At 45.3% G+C, this 24,026-nt stretch overlaps 1 protein-coding gene across 1 annotated transcript in view; it reads right to left on the bottom strand.

The window, feature by feature from the left end:
• Positions 1-327: 327 nt before the first annotated feature.
• GNAI2 (G protein subunit alpha i2) overlaps positions 328-24,026 on the bottom strand; it is a 124,329-nt gene continuing 100,630 nt past the window's right edge. The window contains exons 6-9 of the mRNA XM_068252941.1: positions 19,766-19,895; positions 13,766-13,919; positions 10,913-11,110; positions 328-5,434 (exon numbers count right to left, since the gene is read on the bottom strand). Coding sequence (XP_068109042.1) covers positions 10,920-11,110; positions 13,766-13,919; positions 19,766-19,895 — 475 coding nt within the window. The 3' untranslated portion in view covers positions 328-5,434; positions 10,913-10,919. The remainder of the gene's footprint in view (positions 5,435-10,912; positions 11,111-13,765; positions 13,920-19,765; positions 19,896-24,026) is intronic.

The following is a 24,026-nucleotide window of genomic DNA, read 5'->3' on the forward strand; positions in this document are numbered from 1 at the left end:
CCTCTGCATGGGCACAGTACAGGGAGTCCCCGACATTGTGGCAGGTTGGAGGTTAGTATTGGCAGGCATTCACAAGTCAGGAAATCCCTGCATTTGGACTATAAGACGCAGTGACTTTTTCCCGCCCACTTTTGGAGGAGAAAAAGTGAGTCTTGTAGTCCAAAAAATACAGTATATCCTTACAGTCCTTGAAAAACAAAATCAAACAAAAAAATAACAGTATCCTCCACACAACTGAACTATCTATTCAAGGTAGATTGGTATTTTTTATGTTGCAGGAAAAAAAAAAGCAGACGCAAATAGATAAGTGAAATGATGAGACCAGAATTTACATTTCTACATTTTATTATTTAAAACTTTGTGAACAAATTCAGAGAGAAATCTAATAAAAATCAGTGTGGGGAAAGACAAGTGCTGGCAGATGGGGGAGGAGCAATGTACAGAGAGGGAGGAGCAATGTACAGAAGTATTCCTCTTAGTTCCGCAGTGTGAAATGAATACATTGGTCAAATCCTGATCCCATCTCGGCATAAGGGAAGCCATGTTATGCGGACTGAACTACAGCCACGAGTAAGGCCTATCCCTTCTTTACATCTCCTAGGCACTATCTTCTTCTGCTGTGTGCAGGGCAGAGATAAACTACACAGCATAGATTGGACCTGTCTACATATAACAGAGAGAGACAGAGTCACAGCTCAGCCTGTCCACAGAGTGCCTCATGCTTCACTGATGCTCACGGTTAGTAACCGATAACCATATATACAACATGGCTACTACAATTTTCTTACAGGAAATGAATAGTTTATTTTTTAAGTAAAATTGCTTGATCTGTGTTCAGTGCTTAAAACATAAAATTTTAAAAATAGTTTTGAATTTTACTTTTTTTTTTATACCAGTATCACATGAAATACTACAAATAAATACAACACTTTTTCTCAGAGCGCCACCTGCTGGTGTAACTAGTAAAACTTCTTAACAGCATAAGGTATTGTTTTACAGCTGCACTAAACGCAAGCCTGTGACTTTACAAATGCTAAATCTCCAGACTGTGACTGATAACTATTGTTCCCTATGGAGGGATGTTATCTTTAGTATGCTGCAGTAAAACAGACTCGTCTAGTAATTCCAAAGCTGATCACTGCAGCCAGTTGGTGGCGCTCTAGACAAACATTACATGACATTTCCATTTAGGATACTTAATATTTTACCACTTTAAACAAATTAAGAACATTCTTCAAAATCTCATTCATAGTACTGAACCTATAAAACAATAAAAAAAAAACCACTATCCATTTCCTGTAAGCAGCAAAATTGGGTTGCAACCTAGCAGTCCCTCATTAAAGGGTACCTGCACTGAAGAAAAAAAATAAATATAAAGGTGCCCTGTCTGCTATAAACTTACATATAGATATCCAAGTCCTTTCCAGGCATCCAGTCCTTATATTTCCATCTGGATCCTAGTAGACCAGGAAGCTTTTGCAGCTGAGAGTAGTGCATACGCACTGTGCATGCACAAGTTCCTGAACCGCACATGCCCAGTGCATGGAAGCAAACACATTTGAACTGGGCATGAGCAAGTCCGCGAGCTGCACACGTCCAGTAGACAGAAGCACTCATGGAAAGAGGAAAAGGAACGTGCACGAGCGGAGCCTTTTACTAGGCATGTGGTGTTCAGATATTTAAACATGCCAGAAGGCTGGGATCCAGTCAAAAAAAAAAAAATTAAGGCCTGGGGATCGGGGAATCCTTGAACCCCGGAAACTACTAGTTTATCATATAAGAATATAGCACTTGCCACTCTTTACATTATTTTTCTGTTTTTAGCTTCTGGTTTGCTTTAGGAGATCCACCGTTAACATGTACAGTCTCATATTGACATAACTTATCAATTTGGTCCTTTTCTCTGGTCAAAATGTGACATATTAAAAACAACCAACCAACCAACCAACCAACTTTGACCCATCATACTTCATCCCATGAACACATTACAGTTTACCTCTACCCTACACAATCATTAGCTCAATGGCTCTTTAGGCCTCAGCTATGCGAGAGACTCATGCAATGAAAGCATGCAGAATGGCCATTTATTCTGGTTGAAGCTGGGATGAGCAGAGGATTCTGGGAGCAGGCACATAGAGAAGCTTAGGAGATGAAGGCAACAAGTTTGATGGTTGGGCAGTTGTGGAAGATGCAGCCACCATCTGAGGTTAGATGGTTATAAAAGTTTTTTAGATAGACCACTCTCTGATTGAATCTGATCCGAGCGGCTTCTATTAACCTGCCCTCACACAGCATGAAATCTATTGGAAATCATCCATACTAGTACCGCTGCCTCTGTGCCCGCATGTCTCCCCCCCCCCCCCCCCCCTGTAATGTGTACCACTTGAAAATGTAATGTGCACCCAACCGGCTCACCTATCCGCCAACATGCCTCCTCCAGTGTCTTGAATCTTCTCTCTATTGCTGCCAGGGGTGCCTGTATCCTGTGACGTGGTGCCACCTACGTGGTATCCTGTGACGTGGTGGCACCTACGTGTCCTTGTACATGTTTTCAGGTTACAGGCACCTGGCAGTGATGTTGAAAAAAACTTAGGACACTGGAGGAGATGCGCCAGAGGATAGGTGAGCCCGGGGGTACACATTACCAGGGTATACACAGGCCAGGGGTCCGTTGGTCCTTGGGAAATAGAAATCCGCTACCACCGCACAACTGAACAAACCTTTTTGAGCAAGAACTTTCCAGCATGCTAGATCTGATCGTAATTTTGATCAATTTCTGGCCGGAGACCAAGTTCCGGCATCGATGTCTAGAAGTTTCAATCATTATGATCAAATCTGCCGCATATCAATGCCACAAATTGGGTAATGTATGGGCACTGTAAGACAACTTAAGGTTGGAAGATGATGGGAGTGAAGAAAACCTGGATTGAAGAAACCTGAAGTTAAAAGGATGGTGAGAAGTTGGCGATTGTATAGACAGAGGAAAACCGAATATGAAGATGTACAGAAGATAGGTCTGAAGACTCTGGATATAAAAAGAAGAGAGGCTGCAGGTTTTGAATATGGTTCAAAAAATAGTCTCTGTTTATGAAAAAGATAACAGATTGTGGAAATGGAAGGAAGATATGGTTGCAAGTTATAGGGATAGAGGAAAATATGGCTGTAAATTCTGGAGTTAGGTGGAATATAAAGTTGCAGGTTCTGGAGATTAAATAATTTAAGGTTGCCGGCTCTGCAAATAGACGGTAGATAAGATGCCAAGTTCTAGAAATGGAAGAAGACAAGTTTGCAGGCTCTGCAGATGGAGGAAAGCGAAGCCCTAAGGTTCAGGTGATGGAGGAAGATGTTCTGGAGAATAGAACACAAGTCTGATACATCTAGAAATGGTGAAAATTTAAGGTTGCATGTTCCGGAGAGGAAGAAAAAATGTGCCTAAAAGTTTTAGGAGTGGAGGAAAGGTAGAGTTGCATGTTGTGGAGATGGATAAAAGATAAGCAAGTAGGGCAATAAAATAAGTTTGTAGGTTAAACAAAAGCCAAAGCTGCAAGTTCTCAACAGGGATGAAGGATACTACTGCAAGCTTTGGAAATGGATGGAAGATAAGGCTGTTGGAGATGGAGGGATAAGGAGGCCGCAGGTTCCAGAAATGGAAGTGAAGGCTTCAGGTTCCTGATAAAGGCCAAGGATAAACTCTAAAGGTTGTGAAAATGGATGGAATATAAGGCAACATGCTCTGAATAGGGAAGATGAGGGTGTAGGTTCTGGAGATTGAGGGAAGATAAGGCTGCAGGTTCTGGAGATGGAGGGCAGATAATGCTGCAAGTTCTGGAGACGGAGGGAGAGTAAGGCTGCACATTCTGGAGACAGAGCAAAGATAAGGCTGCAGGTTCTGGAGATGAAGAGAACATAAGGCTGCAAGTTCTGGAGACGGAGGGAGGGTAAGGCGGCACATTCTGGAGACAGAGCAAAGATAAGGCGGCAGGTTTGAGAAATGGAAAAGAAGGCTGCAGGGTTCAGAGGATGGAGGGAGAGAAGGCTGCAGGTTCCACGGACAGAATTGAAGGTTGCATGGGAAAGATGATGGCTGAGCACAGAAGCCCAGCAGAAGGTTGGTTGGGAGTTTCCAGGCAGGATAGTCAGTAAGAGGTGAGCAGCAGCTCCTAATATTATCTTGTTATGTGCTGATGCTAAACTTACAATATTTATTAAGATAAACATAAAATATAAAAAAAACACACACAGAACAGCTGAAGGCACAAAAGCTATCGTTATTTACTGTCTGAGGGGTGGGGCTCCTCTCACCTTGAGTGCAGAGAAGACTCCCAGCCCAGCTCTAGATTCTATGCTTCTCTTCATTTTACTGAAAATTCTTACACCTTTTCTCTCTGTGGAATGTGACACTGAGACTTTCACTGGTGAAGTGCAACGATCAAGCACCCTCAGCGCAGGGGGTGGGGAAGGGAAGCAGACATTGTGCTCTAGATTGCCCCCTGGTGACGGAATGGTTAATATACACAGGGAATGTTCTGTAGGATAAAAATTCATTGCGATAAGCCAGACGTCTGCGGCACAGACGGGGACGACATGCGTAGCCCATTACCAGCGCAGAATGCGTTAAAGCGGAACTTCAGCCAATATTTTTTATTTAAAATTTGGGATCCTGGATAAAAAACCTGACTAGGTTTTCATGCGGTCTGTCTCTCCACTGTAGAGATTTCCCCACATTTTCTATGATGTCATCAAGATAGAAAATTAGGAAAATTCTCTGCAGCTGAGGCACAGATATCTATAAATAAACTTCACGTGGCAGAGCATAAAAAAAAAGAAGAACATTTCTCAGGTTTTTACTTCTGTTTGTGTCCTGTTTGGAATGATTTTTTTTCTTCCTTTGCTGTGGTGTCCCCACATTTTCCTCTTTGTCCAAAACTAAGCTGAAGTTTTAACTGGAGTTCCGCTTTAAGTCTTCTGCTGGGTTACCTGTGTGGCTAGCATCTGGGCTGCTTTGTGCTTTTCCTTGTAATCAAGGAGTTAATAATTGCCTTTTAACCCTCACATGCACAGACAAAACGCTTCTGTATCTGGATCTATGGCGGGAATAAAAGACAGATATGAAAAAGTCCAAGTCAATCCTGGAGAAGAGGTTGCGCCACATCCATCCCGCCGCCCTGCCTCTACATCAGCCAGGCGCACAGACTGCGATCCGCCACCACCAGGCGCTCTGCATGTTAAGGCAGGGCAGCAGACTCCGGGGCGTTGGCGAGAGGCTTCTTAACTGTAGCTGAGTGGTGTAAAGAGGACCGCTCTTCACAGCAGTCTTCATCCAGCAGAGCAAAGGTTAATTACAAAATTAGACACTCAGGATAAAAATGGGAAAATCCACAGAGGGGCAAAAAAGGGTCTCTGCTTCCCAAACTGACCAGTGAGGCTGACAACCCTGCAGAAAAGAGAAAGAACAAAATAACATAAGACAAAACTATTCCTGTTGTGTACAATGTTATCCAAGCTTAGTCTGAGACACGCCTCTTGCAGACTAGAGATGAGCAGAGTGATGATGACACTAGAGATGACCCTAAGCTAAGAACCTAGTGAAAGATGGATTGGGGTACTACGGGAACTAACCACTGTTCCCGGATCAATCTTTCAGCATTGCCCAAAATGAATGACAGGAAGCGTACAGTCATTAAAATGATCATTCAAGTTTTCGCTTAAAGGGAAGGTTCAAGCAAAATAAAAAAAAAATGAGTTTCACTTACCTGGGGCTTCTACCAGCCCCATGCAGCCATCCTGTGCCCTCGTAGTCACTCACTGCTGCTGCAGTCCCCCGCTGGCAGCTTGCCGACCTCGGAGGTCGGCGGGCCGCATTGCGTACCTTTTTACGCATTCCCACTAGTGCAGGAACATTAACACATACATTTTTACGCGTTACTGGTTAAATGCGTAACTTTATACGCATTGAACCAGTAATGCGTAAAAATGTATGTGTTAATGTTCCTGCACTAGTGGGAATGCGTAAAAAGGTACGCAATGTGGCCCGCCGACCTCCGAGGTCGGAAAGCTCTCAGCGGGGGACTGCAGCAGCAGTGAGTGACTACGAGGGCACAGGATGGCTGCATGGGGCTGGTAGAAGCCCCAGGTAAGTGAAACTCTTTTTTTATTTTGCTTGGACCTTCCCTTTAAGCCCATTGACTTAAGAGCTAGAACTAAGGCCCTTGAGACATATTCTGTCGAAAGTAGTAGGGTAGGACTAAAGTGGTTTTAAGATGGTGTAGAGCTATGGAAGTTTTGAAGGAGCATCCCTATGTCGGCCAGGCAACCAACATTGAGGGGGAGATCACTGATATCTGTGAAAGATATCTGCACATCAAGAGATCGTCACAGGCAAAGGGTGGCCTTCAATGACCTCTATGCACTCTCATAGAGGGTCTACTAATAAGAGTGAGTGTCCCCTTCTAGGGGTTGGTGGTGGTACTCACTCGATTGAAGGAAAACCCACGGGTGTCACGAATTCTCTCAAGATACAATGAAAATAGACATTTTATGAACTTTTAGTTCTGTGAACTTTTTATCCTATAGTAGTACTGAGCGCTGTATCCATTGTTTTGCATTGTTGAATATCTAGTAGGAAGCGCTCCACAAGAACTCCAATTCAGACTGACAACTAGAGCAGTTACTGTGGTTTTATAGCCCTGCTGATCTATTTGGCTGCAGTAGCGTCTAAATAACACCAGAAACAAGCATGCAGATAATCTTGTCAGAAACACCTGACCTGCCTATGCTTGTTCAGGGTCTATGGCTAAAAGCATTAGATGTAGAGGATCAGCAGGACAGCCAAGCAACTGGTATTGTTTAAAAGGAAATAAATAAGACAGCTTCCATATCACTCTCAATACAGTTGTCCTTTAAAATACACCTGAAATGAAACGGGATTTGGTGGTTGCCAAATTAATCTCCTTTTAGACAATACCTGGTGTCACGCGCCTCCGACCACAACAATGCATGCTGGGAGATGTAGTTTGTCAATGTGAGTACACCTCCTGGCATGCATGGTCGCGTCCAGGAGCGCTCACCACTGCCGGAAGCTTGACTCTGCGGTTGTTCTCCCCGATGAGAGAACTGCTCCAGCCGGGAATCTCATTATGCAAATGCTAACTAGTTCAAGTTGCATGGCTGAACGTCCATATTCCTGTTCAAACATCTGGCACTGTACTATGTAGATTAGTGATGAATATGGCCCCCACCTTTTTAGAGATGCTCCTACCAGTCTAAAAAGTGGGATTATACTCCCAAAACTAAAATTTCCATAACTAATTTAAATTACGGTACATAAAATGTATATTATGTGAATGTAAAATTATTTTTTCACTGCAGAGAGCAGTAAAAAGCTTGCTTATCTCTAATGATGGCAAAGGCAAGAACCTCCCTGTGTCTTCACTCTGCCTCCTCCCTCTGCTGAATAGACACATCGCCTTGGCAACAGCCGAGTCACTTCAGCAGAAAAGGAGGCGGCAGAGTGAAGACACAAGCACAGGGAGATTCTTGCCTTTGTCAATGACCAGAGATATCTCAGAAGGTGAACAGAGCCGTCTTCTGAGATACCTGTATCCACCCTTGGTGGAGGGGTGATATACCCCCTTCTTTCCGATTTACAGAGAGCGACTTCTTAGTCCTGAGTGGGGACAGGCCATAAACCGGCCCCACCTGCATTTACAGTGGTTGCCTAAAAGGTAACCCTGGTTTGTGAGTATTATTTTACTTACCTTCATTGCCCTTCCTTGTCCAATATATACTACACTATATTGGGCTCTCGGTGTCTCTTCCTAATGACCAGAGATAAGCAAGCTTCTACTGCTCTCTGAAGTGAAAATAAAGGATTTTACCCAGCCAGTTGTATGCATTCACAGGGACACCCTCCGTCTCGCCATCACCTGCTTTACGCATGCGCCTGCGCAGTACGGAGGGAGCGCACTGCGCTTGCATCAGCTGCCCTGACTGGCCGAAGTAACGTGACCCGGTACCGGTGATAGAGGAGGACGGCGGCGTGGGAGCGATCCATGCGGATGGGGCTGAAGGAAGCCCCAGGTATGTATAAATATATTAGGTCGTTTGTCTCTGAGTCTCTTTAAGGTGTAATAAAACCATGATGGTGGCTCAATTAATATCACTCTAAAGGTGGCAGTACACAATTACATTTACACTGCAGCTCGCAGGTGTTTTCACCTCTAGGACAGAAGCAATTTTCCCCCATCAGCGCTCCTTCCATTCATTCGGCAATAACTTTATTACTACTTATTACAACGAAACGATCGACATCTTGGTTTTTTTTTTGCCACCAATTAGGCTTTGTTTAGGTCGTTTTGCTAAGTTATTTTATTCTAAATGCATTTTATCGGGAATAATAATAAAAAAAAAAAAAATTATTTCTCAGTATTTGGCCATTATAGTTGTAAAATAAAAAGTTTTACTGTGCATAAAACCCACACATTTGCCCATTTGTCCTGGTTATTGCAACGTTTAAAATATTTCCCTAGTACTATGTACAGCTCCAATATTGTATTTGGAACTAAAGGTGCATTGTTTCAGTTTTGTGTCCATCACTAATAGCAAGCCCATATAGGCAAGAGGTAACAGTAATATGCCCTCACAACATACATATTTAAAAAAAAAAAGTTTAGTCCCTAAGGTAACTTTTTTTCAAAACAATTTTTTAAACGCGTTTTTTGTGTTTGCTCTTTTTTAGCTACGGGGGATGGTGGGGGGTTAATCAGCCTTTATTACACGTGTAATGTGTTTTTTTTCTACTCTAATTTTACTTTTTGGCTACTAGGTAGCGCTAAGCACTCTCCTGTAAGATACCAGGAAATGTTAGATTTTTTTTTACATTTTGTGACCTTATGTTTTCATGAATCAAGAAGTCTCCTGATTGGAGGCATGTTGATTGATTCACAAGGGATCATTTGCCTCGGGGGAACACTCAAACCCCTTCCGCAATCGATCCCCTGTAATAGCGTTGGGGAACAAGCCACCTGCACGTGTATATGCGCGCCCAACCGCTGCAACACTGCTGGACGAATATATTTGTCCAGATTGCCTGAGCAGCCCTATCTGGACAAATATATACGTCCAGTTAGGCAGAAGTCGTTAAGATTTTGATCTATTAGATTATTTTATCAAACCTACCATACACCATTCAATTTTCAAAGCGATCAACCTGATTCCATTACATACAATAAGATTTTTATCGGAAAAAAAACTGAATATTCAATCTCTTTTTATCCATAGAAAAAAAATAGTTTTCAATTTCTTCTCTACTTGATCATTTTGATCGAATAAACAAGAAAATTGAACTATTAGATTGTATCATGCATGGGCACCTCTAGCTAGTCTTTCTGGTGTCTGACGTAAATTCTACCCACATATATATATTTCCAGATTGATTGGTGATAGTTAACAAGAATGTTGCCACATTTGAACTAATGAAAATTGGTTGGCGGGTAAATATTTTCGAAAAGACAAAACCAAAAAAAAAAAAAAAAAAAAAAGTGGTTAAAACAACCTTTTTTTGGGATCTACTAGAGATTACCTCACATTTACTGTTATCTATGGACTTGGAACCATCATGCAACTAGTAATGTGCATCCTTGCATGGGACAGTTTCCTTTAACATTGTAAAGCATGTATAGCAGGGATGTCAAACCGGTCCTACGAGGGCCAAGATCTTCACACATTTTTGGTACAGCTCAAATGAATTGATGGGTCTGAATCAGGAAAGGTGTAGTCCATCAGGTAGAAGACATTCCTCTCTTTCCATCATAAACACTGGCATGGATCTGGCCCTCCAGGCCTTGAGTTCGACACCTGTGAGGTATAGTAATGACAAGCCCCAGGGCATGTGCATGGCACTTTGCCACCTGGTCAGTTTGGAGCAAGGCGAGACGAATTATGGATTTACCCTGCTGCGGGTGAAATTCCAGGCGTCGCTAAATTCCTTTTCCCCCCTCCGAGTCGTAGCAACTCAGAGGGAGAAGTAATTTGGGGTCCGGAAATCGCTGGATCCCTGAATTACCTGTGCACGGGCTGCGGACTATAGCATTACTACTATAGCCACACAGAGAGGCCCTGTCTCGCCCCAGAGCCTGCACCTTTATAAACATGCTGCCAGCAGAAGCCTAATGGTAGCCATACATCTAGAGATGATGGGCAGATACGACCAATCTGATAAGAGAGAGGTCTGTCAGCTGTCCATACACCACAGGCCAATTACCAATCAATTTCACCATGAACTCTCTCGGGAATGCTGTCCCCTAAAGTCAATGCCCCCCCATGCCCCATGTAAAGTGTATACATTACCTCTTTGCGGCCTCCGCTTGACCCTCTGCTGCTTCCAGGATTCCTCCTCTCCATACACACACTTCCCATGTAGTGTCCTAGTAAGGGCGAGCATGTGTGACGTCACACGCATGTCGTTACTAGGAAACTACGTGGGGCGTGTATGGAGAAGAGACCGTGCCCGGAGCAGCAGAGGGACATACGGAGACCACGGAAAAGTAATGCATACACTTTACATGGGGCACCGGGGAACAGTGACATTAGGGGAGACAGCAGTGGAGGTTTTGTTGCATTCGTTAGGAAATTGCACATCGCTTCGCCGCACACCCGATCGAGCAACATCTTGCAGCATGCGTGATAGAGAATGCGACCAATTTGCGTCCCAAAATTGGTCGCATTGTCGGACAGGCATGCACTTGGCGGCACCGATTTTCTTCCAAATTGATTATAATAATTGAATTGGATAGTCTATCGTATGTATGGCGACCTTAAATGTTTACATCCTGACAGGCTCATAGTGTTCCCTGCATTGAAGTAACTCCTCCCCCACACAGCAGATTACATAGATAAACTGGCGGATCCTCACCGTGGGGTTAGAACAGGCCGCAGTCTTTCAGGTTGTTTTTGATGATGACATCTGTGACGGCGTCGAAGACAAACTGGACGTTTTTTGTGTCAGTAGCGCAGGTGAAATGTGTGTAGATCTCCTTGGTGTCCCGCCGCTTGTTCAGATCCTCAAATTTACTCTGAATGTAGCTGGCAGCTTCATCATACTGGTTAGCACCTGGTGGCAGGACAAAGAAAGCACAAATATGAGTCAGCGCAGGAGGAAGACATCAACATGCAATCCTCATAGAGACAGGGAAGCATCTGTCTTTGTTTAACCTATTTGGGACCAACATGCTCTGGCCTACTACAGTGGGACTGGCAGTGACTGGAGAAAGAGACCAGGCTGGCCAGCGGATGATCAGAGAGTCCCGGGTGGACATCTATTTTTGCCTGGGGTTTCCTTTAAAGGGAACCTAAACTGAGAAGGATATTGATTTTTCCTTTTAAAATAATACCAGTTGCCTGACTCTACTGCTGATCCTGTGTCTCTAATACTTTCAGCCACAGCCCCTCAACAAGCATGCAGATCAGGTGATCTGACTGAAGCCAGACTGGATTAGCTGCATGCTTGTTTCAGGTGTGCGATTCAGCCACTACTGCAGCCAAAGAGATCAGCAGGGCTGGCAGGCAACTGGTATTGTTTATAAGGAAAAATCCATATCCCTCCCAGTTTAGGTCCCCTTTAAGGATGGTGGCGTACAAATCAGGAAGTGTCAGACCAGGGGGAGGTAATTTCAGGACATCATTTTTACCTTCACATGTCTGAAGGCCTCTTACTAAAACTACAAAAGAAATACAAAATTATTCTTTCTTGTCACGCTAGCAAGAGCATTGTGTGGAAGATTTCCCAGCATCCTCCTAATCTGGCTTATATAATTTATTGCTGGGTGATTTTAAACGTAGGTTAGGGCGGGGACCCCGAGAGAAGGCTGCACGAGCCGTCCCTGCTACTGAACTGATGTCTCTCTCAATAAGACAAGGGTAAGGTCCCCTAATAAGTTGATAATGTGTAACGCATGGATTTGCTTCCATTATTGTATTGTGAGATGCATTAGTTCAAATGCACCTGTTCTACTGCTATGAGCACAGTTGTGCCTTTAAGAGGCTAGTTAGCCCTTTGCAATGTCAGGTGCATCTTGGTTAGATGCGCTGCCATTTTCACTTTTCTCTATATATGCACTTGTATAATTTGTTCCAGGCATTTGTCAGAAGTCTGAACAGAAGAAAAGGTACAATTTTAGCATCCCCAGCAGAGTCTTCGATATTACTAGAGTAAGGCCCGTTCACATTGGCACAAAAACAGAACAGATCCTATGTTAATCAAAAGGAAGCGTTCACATTGCTCTGTTAGTATGGATCCATTTGACACTTTCCGCCGAACCGACTGCAAGTTTGGGGAGGCTGCGATCATTCCAGAGCGACGGATGCGTCATCGTGACTGCGAACCACCGAAACAGCAAAAACTGATGTCAGTTCACAGATCAGTTTTTACATGGATCAGTTTTTGATCTGTCCAGTGTGAACCTGGCTTTAGGCTCTCCTCTATACTGAGCCACGACACCTCCAAAACGCTGGGGATAATCCACTTCTCTTTATCCTCTTGCCGACCGCGTCACGCCGATGGGCGTGGCAGCAGCCCCAGGACCGCCTAGCGCCGATTGGCGTAAAGTCCTGGGGCTCTGTTTTGCAGGAGATCGCGCACAGGCTGCGCACGCATCACCTGCTTGGGGGGCGGAGCTCCGCCCCGCCTTCGGTCTGTTGGAGACTGTTGGACGGCGTCATCGCCGTCTATTTACATGTACAGCGCTGCGATCGGCAGCAGCGCTGTACTGGGGACAGCCGTGTCACACGGCTGTCCCCCTGGGGGACAAAAGAGCGATCGGCTCTCATAGGCAGAAGCCTATGACGGCCGATCGCCATAATTGGCTAGCTGTGTGTGTGTGTGGGGGGGGGGGGGGGGGGGGGGGGGTAGTAGCTATTTAAAGAAACAGTTTTTTTTTTGTTTTTTTTTAAACAGTAAGAATAAAATGTATTAAAAAAATAAACAAACATGGGGGGAGCGATCAGACCCCACCAACAGAGAACTCTGTTGGTGGGGAGAAAAGGGGGGGGGGAATCACTTGTGTGCTGTGTTGTGCGGCCCTGCAGCTTAGCCTTAAAGCTGCAGTGGCCTAGTTTACTAAAAATGGCCTGGTCGCTAGGGAGGCTTAGCACTGCGGTCCTCAAGAGGTTAAACTACATACACCATGCATGTATTCAGAGCTGACGGTTCCATTAAGGCAAAAGGGGCAATTGTCCCCGGGCATTACAGAACACCCCCCCCCCCCCCCCCCCAAACTCTTATTTGCTCCCTTCATAGCAGAACATTTATCTCACCTGTCCTGACGGCCGGTGCTCTATTCCGCATGTTTGTGCTTCTCATCTCCATCCTGCTGCCTGCCTCCTGAGACCAGTGATTAAGCAACATGCGCCGGTCTCAAGAGGCAGGCAGCAAGAAAAAGACAGGGAGCAGCATGCCGGCTACCAGGAGAGATGAGATATATTTCTGCTATTATGCAGGGGTCCCAGGAGCATGTACGAGTCATGAGGGAAGATTGGGGGGCAGCAGACGGCCCTTAGGTTATCTTTGTCCTGAGTCCCCATCAGACATTGAACCGGCCCTGAGTGCATTACTGGTAGACCTGCCCATGTAGCATTTCTGTGCAAGAACTCACTGCAATAATCTGGTACTAACATCAAGTTTGTAGAGATCTGTGCAGTGTGGAGAGCTGTGCTGGAGGGAACACTATCAGTTGAGGGTAACATGTCGCAGATGATGGGGTGGTCTTACCTGAGTACTCAGGGAAGCAGATGTTGAGGGGGCTGTGCTTGATCTTCTCCTCAAACAGATCCTTCTTGTTAAGGAAGAGGATGATGGAAGTCTCTGTAAACCATTTATTGTTACAGATGCTGTCAAACAGCTTCATGCTCTCGTGCATTCGATTCTATACAGGAGAGAAGGGTGATTAGGTCGGAAGTGATACAACATTGCAATATGTAACTGCTGGCTGACCCAAGCATGAGAATAGATGCTCATGATATGCACTAGCTACCCTTCCCTAAATACCCAGAACCCCTCAAACTTAGTGGGGATACCGACCTCTTCTGAGGCCATCCAGATCAACACTTCCCTAAAGACGTTTCACTCACCTGGGGCTTCTTCCAGCCCCTAGAAGTCTGTTAGGTCCTAATCAGGTGTTCCAGGCCTCTGCTCTCCCCTCCGGAAAATTGCAACATGCGGCTGGGCTGAGATCTTCTGTGCATTCCTCTTGTGATTGCGATCCCGCCGCCAGGAGCACTCTGTGCTTGCGTAGTTCAGAGAGAGAATTGAACTGCACAAGCGCAGAGCACTTCCACTGATGGAAGCGCGATCACAGGAGGCACGTGGCGCGTCTGCGCAGAAGATCCCGACCCAGCCACGGGTCATGTTCTTCCGGAGGGGAGAGCGGAGGCCTGACGGAACAAGGGCTTGTAGCCTAACAGACTTCTAGGGGCTGAAAGAAGCCACAGAAAAGTGAAAAATTTTGTCTGGATGTATCCTTTAAAGTGAACCAGAGACAAAGCACTCATGTATTTTACCATATATATCAGTGGAAACATTAGAGAAAACACCTACCCTGCTCTCTGTTTTATTCTTCACTGCTCAGCCGGCTTCTAATCAGCCCTGATAAAATCCCCGACTGAGCATTCAGTCTGGCTTTGCTCAGAAATCATTATATTGAGTCATTAAAGCAAAGCCAGAAGGGAGCAGGCTTGGGCTTGAAAAGACATCAAAGACAGACTCCGCTATAATGAGTCCTGAGCAAAGCCAGACTGAATGCTCAGTGGGGGATTTTATCAGGGCTGATAACAAGCAGGCTGAGCAGTGAAGGATGAAGCAGAGAGCAGAGTAGGTGTTTAATGTTCCCATATATGGTAAATACATGAGGGTGCTTCATCTCTGGTTCACTTTAAGAATACACCCAACAGCTTCCCTTATGATCACAAACCGTTCTAGATTTTCTGGTCACTAAAGGGCAGATATAATGGATGGACAGATACGTTTTAATACCATACTCTGACCTTCTAATACCCAGAAGAGGAGAGAAGCTGCAGACTCAGGGGATAGAGGAAATATGTTGCTTAAAGCGGGATTGTCACCATAAAAATCAAATTTCAACAGCAACTGGTCTGAGTGTTTTGAAAAATAAAGATGCTAATCCTGCTTAAAAACTTTTTCTGCTGTTATGATTTGGAGTTATCACGTACTTAAGGAGCACTGGCCCTTTAATAGTCAGTGCCAAACAGTTGCATGATGGGGGTTCTTTTTATCTATGATACATTCCTCCTCTTCCATTTATTTTCCTGCCTAGCTGCTTATCTGAAACACGATCCCCTGCTCACTTGTGTTTGCAAGCAAGGCTGAGGTGACTCAGCGATTGGAGGAGAAAAGAAAAAAAAAAGTAAAGGGCTGGAATGATATCAGGATTTAGCCTAAACGGTGGGCAAAAAAGATGGTTCCCACCAGGAACAGAATTCTCTTCATTTACTATATAAAATTCACTGAAATCAAAATGTGGACAGTGCAATACATGTGTTATGTAAGTAGATCAAGTATTTATCTACTTATATATGTGTGTTTTTTTTTACCTGGCATAGTATGGCTAATCCTACTGCTTTAAAGGGCCACTATCACAAAAAATCCTAAAATTGTAAATACATGTGTAAAAGAAGTGCATTTCTCCCAGAGTAAAATGCACTATAAATTACTTTTCTCTCATGTTGCTGTCACTTACAGTAGGCAGTAAAAATCTGACAGATTGAGGAAGGGCTACACCCGAAAATGTTGTGTGCCTCTGCTTGCTCTATATGCTGTTAATACAGTTAGGGCCACTGTTGTGAAAAACTTCAAATTTAAAATATATGTAAACACATACAAATAGGAAGTATGTTTCTTCCAGAGTAAAATGAGCCATTAATTACTTTTCTCCCATGTTGCTGTCACTTACAGTAGGTAGTAGAAATCTGACAGAACCAACAGGTTTTGGGATAGTCCATCTCTCCATAGGGGATTCTCAGGATAGCTTTTATATTTTATAAAGACTCGACTTGAAAAAGATTTATTCACAGATGCTGGCCAGCCTCCCTGCTCACCGTACACTTTTTGGCAGTTGGAAGGAGCGTTCCTACCTAAGGGCGCAGGGGGGCGGGGCGCACCGGGTACCAGTCAGCCAGGGGGGTGTCGCCACGACCCCCCTACACCTGACTAAGGAGGGGAAGAGCAGCGCTAGGAAGAGGGGTGACAGCAGGGATAGCGGCGGGGAGGGGAAAATATCCCCCCCTCCCTCACCTGGGTCCCCTCCTTCTGCCTCTCTTCTCCCCCAAAAATGCGGGCAGCGGGCCGGTGGCAGTGGGCAGCGAGCAGGCGAGCGCTGCGTCACCGTCACGTGCCTCTTCTGCGCCTCCAATCATTGGAGGCGCAGTAGAGGCACGTGACGGCGACGCAGCGTTCCAGGCTGATACGCGGAAGTAACGCGAGTATACTCCGCGCTCGCCTGCTCGCTGCCCACTGCCACCGGCCCGCTGCCCGCATTTTTGGGGGGAGAAGAGAGGCAGAAGGAGGGGACCCAGGTGAGGGAGGGGGGGATATTTCCCCCTCCCCGCCGCTATCCCTGCTGTCACCCCTCCTTCTAGCTACACGGGGGGGGGGGGGGGGAGAGGAGCATTATACTACCTAAACTGGGGGCCACTGTACTAGCTGGGGGCCACTATACTGGGGGCAGCTAAACAAGGGGGGCACTATACTAGCTACACTGGGGGCATCTATGGGGGCCACTATATTACCTATACTGGGGGGGGGGGGGGGGGGCACCATACCAGCTACAATGGAGGCAACTATACTATCTAAACTGTGGGCCACTATACTAGCTATACTGGGGCAACTATGGGGGCCACTATACTAGCTATACTGGAGGGCAGCTGTACGGGGGCCACTATACAAACTACACTGGGGGGTCAGCAACACTACCTACATTGGGGGCAGCAGCTATGCTGCCTATCCTGGGGGCAACTATACTAGCTATATTGGGGAAACTATACTACCTTCACTGGGGGCAACTAGCTACCTATACTGGGGGCAACTGCTAGCTACCTATACTGGGGGCAGTGGCGGCACGGGGGGGGGGGTGCTTTGGGTGCTGAAGCACCCCTTAAAATTCTCCAAGCACCCCCCAGCGTGAACTGACTTTCGGCATCTAATAGACGCCGTATCAGTTCACCGCAGCGGCAGAGCAGGGCTATAGTAAAATGTCCGAAGCCCTGCTCTGGAGACTTTAGGAGTTGCTGGCTGCAGAGGATCGTGGGAGCTGCGCACTGGACGGAGGCCGGAACAGAAGCTCTGCTGCAGGTGAGTAAATGTTTTTTTGTTTTTTTTTTCTTTTTAATTTATATTAGCAGCCAGGGGTAGCATTTATGTTCTGGCCAGGTCTGCTACACGATTGAAGTGTTTTCTGGACAGGTCTGCCACACGATTGCATGTATTTTCTGGGCAAATCTGCCGACATGATTGAACGTATTCTCTGGGCAAATCTGCAGACATGATTGAACGTATTCTCTGGGCAAATCTGCCGACATGATTGAACGTATTCTCTGGGCAAATCTGCCGACATGATTGAACGTATTCTCTGGGCAAATCTGCCGACATGATTGAACGTATTCTCTGGGCAAATCTGCCGACATGATTGAACGTATTCTCTGGGCAAATCTGCCGACATGATTGAACGTATTCTCTGGGCAAATCTGCCGACATGATTGAACGTATTCTCTGGGCAAATCTGCCGACATGATTGAACGTATTCTCTGGGCAAATCTGCCGACATGATTGCATGTATTTTCTGGGCAAATCTGCCGACATGATTGCATGTATTTTCTGGGCAAATCTGCCGACATGATTGAACGTATTCTCTGGGCAAATCTGCAGACATGATTGAACGTATTCTCTGGGCAAATCTGCACACATTACGTGTATTTTCACCCGGGTTCACGGCAAATTACAGTTAGCTCCGCCTCCATCCGGTCATGGCCACGCCCATTTTTTGCCTAGCCTGCGGGCCGCTGATCGCGGCTCGCAGGCTAAATGTAAACACAAGCGGAAATAATCCGCTTTGTTTACATTTTTACAACGCTGCTAACAGTAGCAGCGTTGTACTAGATCAGCGATCCCCGGCCAATCAGCGGCCGGGGATCGCTGTCACATGACAGGCAGGAGCCTGTTAGAGGCTGCACAGGACAGATCCGTTCCTGTGCAGCCTCCGATCTCCGGGGAAGGGAGGGAGGAGAGGGGGGAATCTTGTGGTGGAGGGGGCTTTGAGGTGCCCCCTCCCTCCACCCACACGCATGCAGGAGCGATCAGACCCCCCCAGCACATCATCCCCCTAGTGGGGAAAAAAGGGGGGCGATCTGGTCGCTCTGCCTGTTGTTTGATCTGTGCTGGGGGCTGTAGAGCCCACCCAGCACAGATCTTCTAAATCAGCGCTGGTCCTTAAGGGGGGGTAAAGGCTGAGTCCTGAAGTGGTTAAGAAGCCTTTTATGTGCAGTCTCAGAGTTTGTTCTATTGCACGAGTCTGCAGGAGTGGCGTACCTGCAGGGGGCTTGTACCACCTTCTAGGTCAGGATTCAGAGACCTGTAAAGGTGTTGAAGTGTGGCTGTCCTGCATCAGATTTTGGACTAGTCCATCCTCTAATGGGGGATTCTCAGGGCTTCCTTTATTCTTTACAAAAACACTACGGAAAGGATGTATACAAAGATGACCGACAGCTAGCCTCTCTACTCGCTTGCATGCTATTTTGGCAGTTGGACTGCCATTCAGTAAGTGTTTTTGCAAATAAAGAAAATCCGGAGAATCCCCCATGATGAGAAGAGTCCAAAACCTGTAAGATTTTTACAATCTATTGTGACAGAAACATAAGGAAAAAACTGTGAATTTTACTCTGGAACAAATCTACTTTTTATAATTATGCATAATACTGCACAAGCATTTTAAATTTTAAAATTTTTAGCGATAGTGGTCTTTTAAAGGGACACTTAAACAAAAAAAATGAGTTTTACTCACCTATGGCTTCCAATAGCCCGCTGCAGCTGTCCGTTGCCCTCGCCATCTCCCTCCGATCCTCCTGGCCCCGCCGGCAGCCACTTCCTGTTTCGGTGACAGGAGCTGACAGGCTGGGGACGCGAGTGATTCTTCGCGTTCCCAGACACATTAGCACCCTCTATGCTGCTATATGGTATATAATATACGCTATAACAGCATAGAGGGCACTATTGTGACTGGGAATGCAAAGAATCACTCGCGTCCCCAGCCTGTCAGCTCCTGTCACCAAAACAGGAAGTGGCTGCCGGCGGGGCCAGGAGGATCGGAGGGAGATGGTGAGGGCACCGGACAGCTGCAGCAGGCTATTGGAAGCCCCAGGTGAGTAAAACTCATTTTTTTTGTTTGACTTAAGTGTCCCTTTAAGGAGAACAGAGTACGGAAACTATTTTGGCGTGTAAGCAAATTTACTTCGAACTGTATAGAGCTTGGCCAATCAAGAACAAAAGGAAGTTATTTTCCTGGCCTAATGCCAAGCTACTTACAATTTGCATGCAAGCGAAAATCATTTGCCCGTCACTGACCATCACTACCACAGCAATCCCAAATGCACATCTACACTATGTTGGTCTCACACACAACTATAAAACCTGATCCAATCCTTCCAGAAGATACGAGTCCCTGTAATTGTCCCCAACCCCGCCCCCTAAAATACCATCACTCACCATCTCCTCATCCTCCGCCAGGACCAGGTCATAGGCACTGAGCGCCACACAGAAAATGATGGCCGTCACTCCTTCAAAACAGTGAATCCATTTCTTACGCTCGGACCGCTGTCCACCGACATCAAACATCCTGCAGAGGAAGGAGGGCAGCATTAGCAAGACTGACACAGAGGAGGTCTATATGTATGAGGTAAAGCATGACTAAAACCTACCAGAATTGCTAAATATCATTACCTCATGAGGTAAATTACCTCACATGAGGTAATTTGTTTGATAACCCTACCAGAATTGAGGCCAATGGGCTCAATTCTGGTAGCGTTTAGTAGATAATTACCTCATGGAATTTGATTAACCTCATGAGGAAAATCAACTTTTGAATTCTGGTAGTTTAAGTCAAATTTTACCTCATGTAATTTCATGAGGTAATTCTTGTGGTAATTTTCGACTAAAAATGTGCAGTATTTAGTAGTAAAATACCTCACACTTGAATTCTGAACTGAAATAAGGGGCATGTTTGCATGTCTTTTACCTCACATAATTAGACCTACCTCTACCACACGGTAAATGCAGTTCTGTGACAGGTATAAGTGTCCCCAGTATAGCTACGACAGGTATACGTGTCCTCAGTATAGCTAATACAGGTATGTGTCCCCAATATAACTAAGAAAGGTACAAGTGTCCCCAACAGATCAGGACAGCTCCATCCCTGGACGTGTTTAAATCCAGACTGAAAACCCACCTGTTCAGTTTGGCATTTGCAGAAATATAACTTTTGTTGTGTGAATACTTCATCCTACTAATTACTGAATCTGAGAGAGCCTAAGCGCTTTGAGTCCTATGGGAGAAAAGCGCTATAGAAATGTTATTGTATTGTATTGTTGTATAATAAAGCTAAGACAGGTATAAGTGTCCCCGATATGTACCAGGCAGGCATAAGTGTCTCCGATATGGACCAGGCAGGCATTAGTGTCCCCGATATCTATCAGGCAGGCATTAGTGTCACAGACATGGACCAGGCAGGCATTAGTGTCCCCGATATGGACCAGGCAGGCATACGTGTCCCCGATATGGACCAGGCAGGCATACGTGTCCCCGATATGGACCAGGCAGGCATACGTGTCCCCGATATGGACCAGGCAGGCATACGTGTCCCCGATATGGACCAGGCAGGCATATGTGTCTCCAATATGTACCAAGCAGGCATAAGGGTCACCGATATAGACCAGGCAGTCATTAGTGTCCCCCGATATGCATCAGGCAGGCATTAGTGTCACAGATACGGACCAGGCAGGCATTAGTGTTACCAATATGGACCAGGCGGGCATTAGTGGCCATCAGTATGTCAGGCATGACCCTCCCTGTAATCACCCCTTTCACTAATCCCAGGATGCGCTGAGAGATATGAGCAGTATTACAAAGTAAAAAACAAAACCCACTAATATACCCCCGCTCCTTCCCCATCCCCCGCTACCTCCCGATGCCCACTCTCATTCCCCTGCAGCTCTATTAGATATAAGCGCATCCCTGATGACGCCATCAAGCCGCGTCCCCCGGTATTGTGAATGGTAGCCCGGAGCTGTTCAGCAGAAGAGGAGATGGGGTTCCGCGATAATCGCTGGAGAGAGAGAGAGCCGCGGTGAGTAATAGCAGCATAGGGGGCGATATACAGGCTGGGAATACGAACAATCACTCGCGTTCCCATGCCTGTCGGCCGGTGACGGCGAAACCGGAAGTCGTCGCCGGCGGGTCCAGAGGCATCGGAGCGGAGCTGCGAGGACACCGATCGGCTGCAGGGGGCTGAGGGAAGCCCCAGGTGAGTTCATCTCATTTTTTTTTATGCCTTTAGGTTCACTTTAAGATAACGACTTGCTTATGGTGCCCATATATGGTACAATTTTTTCATTATTTTCGTTTAGAAAATTTAATTTGATTATTCTGTTAGATCAAATATAAAGATTTTTCCAACAAGTCCAATTATTATTATTATTTAGTATTTATATAGCGCCGACATCTTCTTCAGCGCTGTACAGAGTATATTATCTTGTCACTTAACTGTCCCTCTGAGGAGCTCACAATCTAATCCCTACCATAGTCATTTGTCTATGTGTCAATACACGTAGTCTAAGGCCAATGTTTAGGGGGAAGCCAATTAACTTATCTGTATGTTTTTTTGGGATGTGGGAGGAAACCGGAGTACCCGGAGGAAACCCACACAGACACGGGGAGAAGATACAAACTCCTTGCAGATAATGACCTGGCTGGGATTCGAACTGGGAACCCAGCGTTGCAAGGCAAGAGCGCTAACCACTACGCCACCGTGCTGCCCAGTCCAATCGGATTTTTATCGAAAAAATTGGGTAATTTGTTCATTTTTCTTGATCGAAAGAAAAGATTCTTTTTAACTTGAAATTGATTTGATTGTTTTGGTAAAATAATTGGGAAAATTAAACGTTTTTCTTGTACCATGTACAGGCACCATTATGCCTGCTATTGGAGCTCAACATCAGAATTAATTCTTAGCGTAATTCACCATGTGGCCACAGTGTGGCACTGTTTGCCATCAATAAGGAAGAAATAAAAAGGAAGCGTGACCGTCTCCATTTTGTCTTGAAGATGTTCAAGATGAGTTGAGTGTTTACACAGCAGTGACACATTAGTGGAAGTTCCCTGAGCACATGGACCAGTCACATTAGTTTTCATCCAAATATCCCCACAGTGACACATTTTACACAGAAGACTCAGTCTCTATTGTTTACAAACCTGTTCACAGGGGTTCCTCTAATGACACCGGATTTTACAGTGATGCAGGAAAATTCTCCTCAACGTTCATACTCCTGTCACCATGTTCACTTGTTGCTCACCAAAACCTAAGGGACCATCTGCTAAGGGTCATATAACAAGTGTGACCCACAAACTGATCTGGAGAGCGGACCCTTGCAGAGAGCGGGAGGATGGAGCCTCCACAGCTCTGGGCTGTTACACCGCTGAGCAATGCATATACTGTGCAATACAAAAAAAGACATCAAGCAGCGCATAAACCACACTGTCTGATGATCTCTATGTGTGGTACAGCTGTGACTTCCCAGAATGCACTGCTGCATATATTTTGGTTTGCAGCACAGTACAGTACCACTCAGTATTATTTAACAATTAAAGGGCTTTAACAGCAATGCACTGCATTTGCATTGTTCTTTGTTGAACGTATTGCTAGTAAAAGGGGCACTATGGCGAAAAATTGTAAAATTTAAAATATGTGCAAAAATAGACAAATAAGAAGTATGGTTTTTCCAGAGTAAAATGAGCCATAAATTACTTTTCTCCTATGTTGCTGCCACTTACAGTAGGTAGTAGAAATCTAACAGAAGTGACAGGTTTTGGACTAGTCCATCTCTTCACAGGGGATTCTCAGCAAGGCTTTTATTCTTTATAAAGATATTCCCTAAAAAGGATTTAAACAGTGATGCTTGCCAGCTTCCCTGCTCGCTACACAGTTTTTTGGCAGTTGGACAGAGCAACTGCCATTCACTAAGTGCAAATAAATAAATTCCTGAGAATCCCCTATGAAGAGATGGACTAGTCCAAAACCTGTCGCTTGTCAGATTTCTACTACCTACTGTAAGTGACAGCAACATAGGAGAAAAGTATTTTATGGCTCATTTTACTCTGGAAAAAAACGTACTTCTTATATGTATGTGTGTACATGTTAAATTTTACAATTTTCAGCCATCGTGCCCCTTTAAAGCACAGACACACGCATGAGTACTGTCACCCGGGAAGGATCAGGACTCAATGCCTCAGGCGACATCAGGGCTGAGGCTGTACAGATGCATTGCTATCCTCTATGCTAGCGATGTGATCTATTGCTATGCAGGGGTGAGCAGGGCCAACGGAACGGTTGGGGTGCGCGTGGAGAACAAAGCCCTTTGACTGAAGTTGGGGACTACTGTACACACACTAGATTCGTGGCAGGGACTAGCTGCTTTGGCAGAAAACCACATGTATACACCCATGCATATAGTGTAAATAGGAAGTTCAAAGTCTATTTGATAATCTGGTGTTACAATGTTTGGCATCACAGTGAAACAGTAAAGATGGAAACCAGCAGAAATATTTTCATTTTTTTTTTATATCACATTTCTCTTAAATCTGACAGTGAACACTAAAAACAAGATCTGTAAGCTAAATACATATTTTTTGATTGGATGATTTTTTTTATATGGAGTTCTATCCCATTTTAAGCCAGTTGAAATGATTGCAGAAC

This window comes from Hyperolius riggenbachi, chromosome 9 (genome assembly GCF_040937935.1).
Source record: "Hyperolius riggenbachi isolate aHypRig1 chromosome 9, aHypRig1.pri, whole genome shotgun sequence".
Classification (NCBI taxonomy): Eukaryota; Metazoa; Chordata; class Amphibia; order Anura; family Hyperoliidae; genus Hyperolius; species Hyperolius riggenbachi.